The sequence below is a fragment of the Thunnus thynnus genome, chromosome 17 (genome assembly GCF_963924715.1).
Source record: "Thunnus thynnus chromosome 17, fThuThy2.1, whole genome shotgun sequence".
Classification (NCBI taxonomy): domain Eukaryota; kingdom Metazoa; phylum Chordata; class Actinopteri; order Scombriformes; family Scombridae; genus Thunnus; species Thunnus thynnus.
Window position 1 is genome coordinate 14,904,258 of NC_089533.1, and position 12,241 is coordinate 14,916,498.

Genomic DNA, 12,241 nt, shown 5'->3' on the forward strand with positions numbered 1-12,241 from the left:
CAGATGTCACACAATGCAAAAATGTTTAGTCAAAGCCCAAAAACAGAAGAAACAAACACAGCAGACTGCCTACAGAGCTAAGAGGTTATTTTTCACAGGTTATTTATTTCCACAGACAGGGACAGTGGGATGACTCGACTTTTATACTGACAGAGAGAACATTGGAAAAAGCAGTCTTTAGGATTTATCTGATAACCTGTTGGCAAAATAAAACTTAAAACAGATCAAATGTGAGGAAAAAGTACAATGCATTTTGTTCATAAAAGAACACAGAAAGGACATGAAAGAAAATGCATATATGTATCTTTCAGGACCTTCGCCTCACTCAGAGGACGTCCTTACCATACTTACACTACTTTGGGCACAAACTGTTCTTGGTATACCTGTTCTGAGGGTACAGAGGGGAGTGTGCTGGCAAGAGGTGGAGACAATATAAAAGAAAGAGCTCCAGGTACAGCAAGCAGAGTCATGTCAGTGCATTAAAGAGGAACAGACGAAATGTAAGTATACTAACTTTATGCATTATCTTCACAACTGAATATATTACAGAGAGACTGTAGTTAAACATAATGTGTAGAAGCCTACTTTCTATTTTGTCACTATTTTGTATTATTAATCTAATCAATAACATGCTTTTGATTTAAGTGCAACACTCCATGATTTAACTTTGGTGTAACCGACATAAAACTGAAAGCCACACTTAAATCTGAACAGTATAAGTAGACTTAAAATGTGAGTGTCGACCCGCCCATTACTAGTGAGTGTCTTTCCTTGTTCTCATCATGTACCCCTAACCCTCGACTCCAAACCCTCGCACTCCTGCTTGCCTAGTGTGATTTTATTACTTTTAAAAACGAATTATATTGTGTATGATTTTAGTTTAAGTTTTTAACCCGCAATGTCTGTAAAACCTTTCTGTCTTGTATCGCAAAACTGAAAGGTTTTTGAGCGGAAGGCAGTGGTGGAGAGTAAAAGGATGCTAAACTAAACATAATGTAAATCTCATTTCCTTTAACCTTGTGGAGTGGAAATTTGATTTCGTAACAGTCAGACAAGTTCAGATAAAGAGCAAGAGCAGGCTTGTTGTCATTTTAATTGAGGGGGAGTAGGTACTGCTCCCAAATGAATTGGGTTTATACAGCTCATGATAAAACTTTACTGCCTACATGTAGCATTGAAGTCCAAACTGCATTTGTGACCAACTTTTACAATGTTTACAGTAAGACACAAAACTGAGAAAAGAGAGCAGCTACAGAACAGAGATGATAAGCTGTCATTAGTTTGTGTTTGTGGTTTGTAGAGTTCCGCCCACAGCTGTTGGATTCGTGATATAAGTTCTTGAGTCCACGCCCAACATTTATGACGCAGATGTGTAATAGTGATTGTGATTTCAGAGTAATCGAAACTACATAATGCCTGCATAAGTTTCTGTTCTAGTTTGAGTCTGCCATAATCAGTTTCATTCAAGATTCAAGAAGTTTATTATCACGTGCACAGTAAACATGGATGGTTATACCGTACAATGAAATTCTTACTTTGCTAGTCCATCCTTTCACGCATAAAAAATTAAATTAAATTTAGATTTTAAAATTAAAATCACAAACAAAGTATATAAGTTATATATAAGTTACATGTACAGTACAGTATTGCACAGCACAGTACTGTGCGAAAAAGAAATAATTCTGATGTGACAGCAGGTCATAAAAATATACTATGCATTATTGCAAATAACAGTGTGAATACTGGTCATAAAAATGACCACTTCCTTTCCTTCAGTTGCATGTTATTGATCATAACTGTCTCAAATAAAGTCAAGCAGTAATGACTGATTAAAGCATCATAATTGTTTGTTTACCTTTCAGTTGCTGTTCTCAGACATGGATGACTTTGTTTGTAACAAATTGACTGAATGGGGTCTCAGTGAGTGGATAGATCGATTTAAAGGTAAAGTATAACCCTGCTTCTTTGGTATGAGCTACCAATACTGAAAAATCAAAATACCTACCACAGACAGAAAATAGTGCAAAATTGTTCTACTGTACACAACTGACATATTAAGTTAGCACAATGAGGGTCTCAGTGCAAGCAGCACAAGTCAAGATTTGAATGTGACTGAAGATGAAGTTAAAATAATGAAAAAATATAATACAACAACACTAGTAGCTCTGATAGGCTCTATTTCTATCAAAAATATAAAATGTATATCTGTGGACACACATATTTCAATAAAATAGATATCTGCATTTCTGGATGATAAAGATTCAACTGAATAATTTTTAATTACAGATGAAGAAATTGACGAGGAAATTCTTCTTCACTGTCTTGATGATCAAGAAATTGCTAACTTGATTCCAAAAACGGGACCAAGGTCAAAATTCAAGAAGAGACTCAAGTTGTTGAGGGTAATGTTCTGCACTGTGAAAATACTTTACACAAATGTATTTGATCTCATAATTCTCACTAGTGAAGATACACGGTATTACAATGTACAGGAGGAGGAAACTGTGTTAAAAGTTTTGATGATGTGTACATATAGATTTAAAATATCTCACTGACAATCATTGCATTCATTAGAAATTTATGAACGCTCTTTACAATTATGGATTTAAAACTAGTTTCCTTTGTCACCAGGCAGAACAAAACACAACAAATCAAGAAACAGAAAGCGATTCTACTCAAGTAAGTTGAGTATAGTGTTGTGATTTTTATTTTGCTGTCCAGTTTTACAGTTTCATACAATTATGTATAATATGCCATTTACTGTATTATGATAATACACATTCTATTTTAAATATCAACAGGAGCATGAAGAAGCAGCTGACTCTGATCAGGTAAAGATGACAATGAATTTCATAAGAATCTAATCAGGGAATGTGCCTCTCTTCTTCATGCATATGCATTTAAGGCACTGAGGTGTCATACGACAAAGTCATCCTGAAAGAATTGTTTATTTGGATCACAATGGCATCATTTGTTAACACTTTTTGTGGGGTGTTCGTGCCAGATTAGATGCAAACATAACTGCAAATCTCAGTATGTGAATTGTAAAGATGTGTTTTCATGTTCATCTGCAGGTTTTGCCCTCCACCAGTAACGCAACTGTTAATGGTGAGAGACACAGTATCTAATTAAATACCTGTTGTGTTCATTGATGTTTTCAATGGATGCCTGAAAGGCAGTAATATTTTGCTTTACCGAACAACAATACTGAAACCAAGTTTTAATAATCGAGAGGAACATGTAACAAACTCTTTCTGGTTTCTGTTTCAATATAAAAAATCTAATTAGGGAAGAGAAAGATGGCCCCTCAGTGTGAGTCAAGCAAATGGCAATCACCAGCTAAACGGCGTTGTGACACTGCACTGGGATCATATTCAGGTATTTATATTGCTTACTAAACAATAACAACTTACTTTAGGTTAAAAACCTTTATGTATTGAAATTTCCTAGAAGCCTATAGCACATTTCATTTGCTATACTTTATCTTATCTATGTTACACATACATACATTACAGTAGTTACACATGTATAGTATATATATCTCAGAAGTTCTATATTCAAGCAAATGTCATGACAATGACATTTAAACCCAGCTATCCTTTTATTCTTTGGTAAGTGGCCTTGGTATAAACCTGATGATACACTCTTAGGGACCCTAAATTGTACTACATGTTCTTTTCCTTCATTTTTGTATATCAAGACACCTCACTGTTCATTACCACTCAATGGATACACTGGTGCATGATTCCTGCTCACTTAATCTTTATTTTTTTCTGACAGAACGCATCATATTGTCTGATGTGAAAAACATCATGACATGTGTTCACACTAGACTATGTCTAGAAGACAACACAAGGCTCAACGCTTTCCTGAAGTAAGTATTAAATAACATATTCTATGTTGTATGGGCCTGGTTCCACCGCTGGCCAGGTCTCATTCAGCTTTGGTCTGTCTTGGAAACTTTTCACATCCTTTTTCAATCACAGACTCATCTTAAATCCACATAACACAAAATATATAGTTTGTCATTCATACTTTAAATGTAACTGCCACTTATGTTAATTTATGCGAATACGTAGAAATTTTGCATCATTTTAATCAAGACCCAGATTCAGTATATAACCCAAAAAATTTGAATCATCCTCCATTTGAATCAGCTATTATTTAATGATCCTTTGTAATGTCTGTGGTCAACTATGCATTTTCTCATCTACTTGCTGTTTACTGACGTTTTTAAAATAAGTCTATTACAGTGTTTTGTGCCTTATCACTTACCACTGACAAATTTCATACATCATTGTCGTCTATATTGAAAAGTTGAATGGCCATCCTTATTGACAAGAGAAGATACACATGATACCATATTTACACAAATCTTCACTGTCAAAGCATGCAAAATACCTAATATCTCATCTTTCATTCAAATCTAGCTTACGGGATAAAATGACTATCTGGCTAGCCAATCAAAATTTTTAAGCTTATCACATCTTCCCATTATTTCAGACTGAACACACATCAAATTTTGTTTAGCTTATCATGTTTGCTACATCACTTGCTTGTGCACAAGCAAGCTCTCAAAACAAGGTGAAGGTGTTTAGAGGCCCAACTTGTATGGTTCAAAATTATAACAATGACTACAGAGGAATTATTCTACTGGAAGCCATCAGCCACTGCATCCAGAAAACTTTGCAGATTTAATGGCTTTTGATAAAATTAAGCCCCCTGCTCAGACAATTTTTATTGGTCAACGATACAAATCAGTGTGTCAAAGTGTACCGAAGCTGAACTCAGCATGAAAGCACTGCAAGAATTGACTTCAGCAGCAAACAGAACTGACTTTGAAGAACAATTTTGGGAAGTGCAGAAAATGATGTCGTCCTTCAGATTACTGCTGAATAGAAAAGTTCATATGTGTCACTCTGGAGGGCACATGGTCAAAGAATGTATTTGGTCGTTTAATTTGGAGGACTTGTTGAAGAAGTCACTTCGGATCTGTTTGATGCTGGTTTGGTCATTGTCCTTCTAGAAACACATTGTCTGCCATTGTCTTGTAGCTGTAGCAGTTTGTTTACTTTGTATCTTGTTCTGTATGGTGTAACACTGACACTCTGGTAGCCTGTTTGCTACTGTCAATCAAGCGTGTTTGTATATTTTCCAAATTAATGAATTAACCCATATTCAAATTATTGTACAACAGGGACAAAATCAGTGATTTGGAGACAGACAAGAGGGAGCTGATTGGTGTCTTCGGTAAAACTGGGGCTGGAAAGAGCTCCTTGATAAACGCCATCATCAAGGAGAAGAACCTTTTGCCCTCTGGAAGTGTCAGTGCATGTACCACAGTCATGATTAAGGTGGAGGCTAATATGCACAACCAAAAGTATGAGGCTGACATTGAGTTCATTACAAAAGAGGTAAAATGAGCTAAATATGTTCACATGCAGCTAGTTAAAAATGTATGTTGCTGGTTACATTACATGTTATTTAATTAAATTGAATATGTAATTAATGTCAATATAATTTCTTTTTTTAGGAGTGGAGAGATGAGTTGTGGTCCTCCTTTCTTGGGAATAATGCAGATCAGGAAAGGGAAGATGATGATGATTATCGTGACATTGTTGAAAAGCTGTCAGCACTATATGGAGAAGAATGGAAAAACAAATCCCCTGAAAGCCTCATGGACAACAAATATTTCAAAGAAATCCCAGAATTTCTCAACTCCAAGAGGAAGATTTTGACATGTGAATCAGTAAGTGATGTATTTAAAGCAGTACAAGTTACTTAAAAACAGTAAACTTGATTAATATGTCCTCAATAATTACAGACCCATATCAAATTGACCCTTCATAGGAAAATCATCAAGAAAATTGTCAATTAAATTAATTTAAATAACTGCTTTGTACCTACCTGTTTATTAAGGTCCTGAATGACATTGGCATGAACACAGAGTCAGATAATTAATATTCTTGTATTATGAAATCTCAATCCTGTTTTTGATCGGATTGATCACTCTTTGTTGAGCTTTCTGGTAATGTTCTGAACTGCTTCAAATATGTAACCTGTAAAAACATAGTAAAAACAATATGACAGGTCAGATGTTTTGGTGTCGTGTTGGACTCTGATCTGAATTTTAGCAGTCATATTAAATCAATTATAGGGTTACTCTTTCATCATCTGAAAAATGTTGCTAGTGTAACAGGAATCATACCCAAACAGGATCCTGAAAAGCTGATCCATGCATTCATCTCAAGCAGGTCAGGACTACCCAAAAAAGCATCTACAGTATGCAAATAAAAGCAGCTACCAGAGTTTTATTACAAAGAAAAAAGAAAAACTGTTTACACCAGTTAACAGTTATTTGCTAGTCCCAATTAATTTTAAAATACTACTTGTGTACAAATCACTTATGGGGCTCGGACACAGAAGCTGCATTATGCTACTATGATACACTTCTACAGTACATATACATACAGTATATTGCAATGAATATATCTCAGATAATCTTAGGCACTGTCCAAAGCTGACAATGTTTAATGTTTTATATCTATTGCAGGCCAAAGAGCTATCTGCAAAATTTGTCAAATATACAAGAAGTGACTCGAAGGAGGGAGCAGGTAAAGAAGTAAAGAGGTGGTACTGGCCACTGGTGAAGTGTGTGACTGTCAAGGTGCCTAATAATGAACTTCTTCAGCATGTCACACTTGTGGATCTTCCTGGAAACGGGGACCGAAACAAGAGCAGAGATAAAATGTGGAAAGGGGTAATTTATTCATATGCACTCCTGTTTCATGTTTTACTGTTTTTATCTGTAACATTACAAAACACTAATGAATTATTCATAATTGACATTCAGATTGTTGGGAGTTGCTCTGCTGTGTGGATTGTGACTGACATTAATCGAGCAGCAGCAGAGAAAGAACCCTGGGAGATCCTGGAAAGTGCCTGTAACCTCATGGGAAATGGTGGCGAGTGTCAGCAAATTCACTTCATCTGCACAAAGTCTGATCTCATTGAAGATATGGATCATCCGTAAGTGATTTAAGATGCCAAAAGTAGTTGAATATAACATCCAAATGCCTAAACGTTTACATGTGTGTGACGGCCAGGAGCACAAGCAAATGTACACACAGTATAATGTTGTCACAGCACGCACAACCTTAGTCTGTAATTCTTTCTTTTCCTGGATAGATCATCAACTATTATATTGTTGTTGCCTGTACCAGTTTTCCTAATGTGTTTCAATGCCACTGAATACAAACTTTTTTTATAGTTCAGCAACTGATGTGCGTGCACTCATATTGAAAAGAAACATGCAAGCCAAGGAAGAAGTCAGCAAAGAATTCAGAAAAAACGCCCAAATTAAGGTGAGTTAAATAGAATGACAGAAAATCAAACACAGAGAGTGTCTCCAACTGCAAGCCAGCCTTACAATCAACTTTATTTTTCAGAAACACTTCAGTGATGACTGTTTGAAAGTGTTCACAGTGAGCTCCAAAGAGTTTCTAAAAGAAAAATGTCTAAGGCCAGATGACACTGGTAGGTGAAGTCTCCATACACGAACACTTTGTGGATAACAGAAAATGTATCAAATGCATGTTTGTTTTATTTTACTTTAACCATTTTAATTCAAACAAAAGTGATTGATTTGGTTATAAAATATGTTAATTGATCAATACAATTAAATGGGTGAGATGCAAACTTTCCAATTTGTTACAGAAATACCCAAACTTCAGAAATTTCTACAAGACCTCAATGACTGTCACTCAGAGACATTGAACTATGTGTCTGGAGCTTATGGGGTTCTCTCTCTGATTCAAGGGGCCAGATGTAGAGAAGTGGTAAGATCAAGCAATACAAGACTTTAATTGTCATTATTTCAGAAAATAATTATATAGCAAATAAGTAAGCTCAAGTAAAATGTGCTCAGATTCACTATAAACATGATAAAGTCATATGACAGACTTCTTAAATCTATGTGGAGTAACTATGTTTTGACGCCTATTAAACACCAAAAAGGTCTACTTGTAATGTCACCCCTACAGACATTTTAGCCATCAAGGTAGTTGATTCCCTGAATTTTGCTTGCTGCAGAGAGGCTACATAACCACATTAATTAGACGGTGGTCATCCTCAGAAACATATCATACATAAAAAAAGAAATAACACATACTGTCTTAAACAGAAAATATAGTTTCATTCCTTTAAATACTGAAATTTTTGTGCTTGATTCAGGGTCGCCAAAAAGCGGATGTGTGCTCAGACATTGAAGAAAAGATGAGACAGGAACTTGATAAAGTCAGGAAACCCATGGAAGAGGCCTGTAAGGCTTTCGAAAAATGCCTTTGTGACGGGGTTGAAATATCAAAAAGTTCATGTGAACAACTCTTGAAGTTCTTACGTCCAAATGTACGTATCTGAAATATAATTACATGAAAATAACACATTTTTAACCTCATTTAAATATATTAACTGTAAAAATTATGTGCTTCTGTTATTTCTGTTTTGTTTCAGAGGGTATCCGGTAGTGCTTTTCACAAAACACTGAAGTATGTAGTTGAGAACAATGGCACCTTCAAACCAAAAAAAAAAAAAAGGGAAAGAAATAAACGTCAATGTGAAGTTAGCGTCATGCCTGACTGACAGCATTGATGAGAAATTCAGGAAAACCTTCCCGTAAGAAAAGACATAATGAGGACATAAAACCCTTTGTGGGCTTATTGTAGAAACTATGGGGGATGTTTACATTTTAAAAATACTAACTTATGTAATATTATAATATATACAAGTTCTATTATTAAGTTAAAGTTTCATGTGTATAACAGTTTAACTCAACATGTTTCAGAAATGAAGGAAATTGTGGACCATTCAACGGGGTCATCAATGCATTTTCACTTGACACAGAGAAGCTGATTCACAAGTACAAAGATGTCGAACTGCAGCTGATATTTCTCAAGACAGAGGTAAAACATGAGAAGAGTACCATCTTATCTCAGCTGTTAACAAATACAGTTCAATGCAGATAAAAACAAATTTTGTTTTAGTTGTTTAAAACTGGAGATGCCTTATGGAAAATGAACTGCTGCTCCAAAGCCGACTCTGCATGTCGACTTTCGATTTAACACTCCTAGATGAACAGAAAAAGATGAGTTTTCTTTGTATTATCTATATGTTATGTTCTCTCTATTAGGAGGAAAAAGTTAAGACAAAACTCCACAAAACCATCCGGGATGATAAGAAAAAAATCTACAGCAGTCTGACAGAGACAATAGAGGAAATCATGCAAGAATGCTACACAAGTAAGAAAGAAGATCATGACATACATAACCTGACACTATTATAGAATCATGCAGAAAAATTAAGTTTGACAACAATTTTCTTTTTCATTGTAGAAGCAGCAAAATTTAGTGGACAAGACACGCTGAAAAACATGAGGGACACTGTTGAGAGGCACGTGTATGATTCAAAGAACACCATGTTTGAGCAGGCTAAAGATGCTATGTTGGCCCGGATGAGAGGACTCAAGGTGTGTCAGATTGTATAATACAAAATATGGTGATAAGAGTTAACAGTAATATTTATTTTTACTAACAGACAGAAACATACAAATATCTATATAGCTATTTTATGACCATTTTGCCCTGTCTGAGCAGCCCTCTGAACTCACATTTAAACAGTTAGATCTCCTATGACTCAATACATTTGGCATAGAGAAACAATACTTGGCTGTCTGACAAAGATTATGATGCTGAATTAGGAGTTCATCTTGAAGATACTGGAGGAAACTATGCAGAAATCAATTGACCTGTCACTCAAGACGGATGACTTCTCAATCCCAGGTAAAGGGAACATATCAAAATGAGAAATATACATGTAATTGTTTTAAAGTAAATCAACAAATTTCCAATAATGGGATTAATAATACATTTGTTTTATACAATGCCTTTTTGCTGGTTTTTGTTTTTGTTTTTTTAGATTTTACAACAGAGCTTGATATGGTGAGGCTATACAACAATGATTTGATGGGCAGCCCAGATGAAGAAACATCAGTAATTTGGTAAAACTTGTTAAAATGCTGTTTTCAAAGGACCTGCATTATGAGCTTTTCTTGTTATTAATAATGTTAACAATGTTTTTAATTAAAGCATCACAGATCCACCCGGCCCAACAGCTGCAGTACAACTGTAAGAGCTGAGATAATTGTGTGCAGGTATGTTACAGTGAAACCAATGATCCAATGTGCTCCTCACTACTCACAGTCCTCTCTTAATGTATAAATTCTTTCTAAGAAAGATGTTTAGTAATGGATGACGTGACAGCCATACCTTGCTGTTTATCTTGTTGTAGGTTTCCTTGGTGGAGAAAAACAGCACAGGCCTGATCACCCACTGAAGGTTCCTGTGGACACGCTGATGGACGACATGAGGCCTCTGGATTTGCTCTCAACCATTTTTTAGCAAGTTATTATCCATTTTTTCTTTGAATGTTGTTTTGATGTGATTATTTTAATTGTTTACTTAATAGTTTGAATAGCATGCAGAGACTTCTTATTTTCTTGGAAATGTGACCAGAGAGAGATGACATGCAACAAAGGTCTTTTGTCAGATTTAAACCAGGGACGCTGTGATGTATGTGTCTTAGCTGTAAGACCACTATGAGTCTCCAGAGACATTTTGTTTTTAAGCTTTGCCTGTTGTTGAATATATTTTCATATTTTTGTCCATGGTTTTATATCATGAGTTTAGTGTTGAGTGATCAGAATGAAAGCACTATGATTTCAATGATTTGATGGATGTATAAATTGAACCTTGAACCTTGAATACAGTGCATACTGTAGGTTGGATTTGACATTGACTTTTTTCAAAGACTGTTCTTCGTGTTGTGTTCAAGGACAATACTAATGATTTCTATGCGTCTTCATATATGAAAAATAGAGAAAAAAGTGGCATCTTACTCATTCAGTTATTTACTATTTTTTCATTGTTTTTCATACTTTAACATAAAAGTCTGTCTGCACTGATTCTAACTAATATTTGAAATGGTGTACTTTCCAATAAATTAGTTCACTTTTGAGTGACAATGCTTCATGTTTGCTATAGAGAGCATTTCTAGATTCTCCTCTAACACCAGTTTTGATTGTAAGATTGAATACTGTACACGGTTTTACTTTTTGTATCGCAAAACAACAGAATCCGATGAATGGTCATTTTTTTGTGGAAAATTAATCTAAACCTGTGTTTTATACAAATTTGCAAAATTAGCTAATAAAATAAAATAAAAAGACATACTATGAGAATCACTCTGCTGATTGACTTGATTTTAAGATGTTGTACGTCATCTTTTAGTGAAGAATTGTCTCACTGGATCAGTGTTGTTGACTGTAGGAAGTGGATAATGAATTGGAACATCTGTTTGCCCTTTTTGTAGACTCCACTTTCCAGGGTTATCCGGGCTCATCCCAGACTGGATGAGTACTTGCAGGCAGATTTCAGTATGTAGATTGTGAAGATATGCGCTCAATCCAAAGTAGCCTGTTAGAGGACAAAGCTTCATGAATAGAATTTCTTGATCAAATACTGTTTTAAGATAAAATATTCATGTTCATCTTTAGAATCAGCCATCCATCAGCAACACAAGTGATAACAGTGAGACACACGGAGAAGAATATAAAATTATCTAGTGCATTGATGTTTCTCATTTGCATCTTGCTTTGACTAAACAATACAATAAAATATAGTCCACATATACACATGACTTTTTTGTATCAGGACTTTTCAGGACAGGAATTTTGAACATTTTTTTTACCAACTCTTCTTTTGTGGTATAGCGTCAAATCTAGTTTGCATAATTAGTTAGCATCACCACAGTTGACATTTTAACCAACAAGCTCTTAACCTGAATCTTAAAGCATAGTTTTAATACAGGAAATAATGAGTTATTGACACTTTTTAATTAGGTGTGATTTAACACAAATAAAAATGATAATAATCAATTTATTCAAAGTTGCAATAAACATGATTCAGCCACTAGATGTTGCACTATAGCACCAATATCTCAGACCTAAACAAACGTGTATGTTGTTCACTCAATAAAGTTGGAGAAAAAAAAAGCCGACAACTCAGAAACTCAGATCAAACTGTCACACTAAGCAGTGCTGATCAAATATGGATCAAGATTCTGTCGCACTGCCTATTTCTCACCTGAAATGCTTTCAGAAACATATCTTAGTGTACTGTTTAGCTGT

General features: G+C 35.1%; 1 protein-coding gene across 1 annotated transcript; it reads left to right on the forward strand.

Moving 5' to 3' along the window:
* Positions 1-358: 358 nt before the first annotated feature.
* LOC137167916 (nuclear GTPase SLIP-GC-like) lies at positions 359-11,293 on the forward strand. Its single transcript, XM_067570265.1, has 24 exons — positions 359-500; positions 1,863-1,944; positions 2,287-2,402; positions 2,632-2,679; positions 2,802-2,831; positions 3,075-3,108; positions 3,289-3,378; positions 3,781-3,874; positions 5,198-5,414; positions 5,534-5,749; positions 6,554-6,760; positions 6,854-7,029; positions 7,271-7,364; positions 7,449-7,536; positions 7,717-7,838; positions 8,233-8,406; positions 8,512-8,673; positions 8,843-8,960; positions 9,188-9,296; positions 9,390-9,523; positions 9,755-9,836; positions 9,973-10,054; positions 10,143-10,207; positions 10,345-11,293. The coding sequence occupies exons 2-17, from the start codon at positions 1,878-1,880 to the stop codon at positions 8,638-8,640; spliced, it is 1,902 nt and encodes a 633-aa protein (XP_067426366.1). The 5' UTR covers positions 359-500; positions 1,863-1,877; the 3' UTR covers positions 8,641-8,673; positions 8,843-8,960; positions 9,188-9,296; positions 9,390-9,523; positions 9,755-9,836; positions 9,973-10,054; positions 10,143-10,207; positions 10,345-11,293.
* Positions 11,294-12,241: the final 948 nt, after the last annotated feature.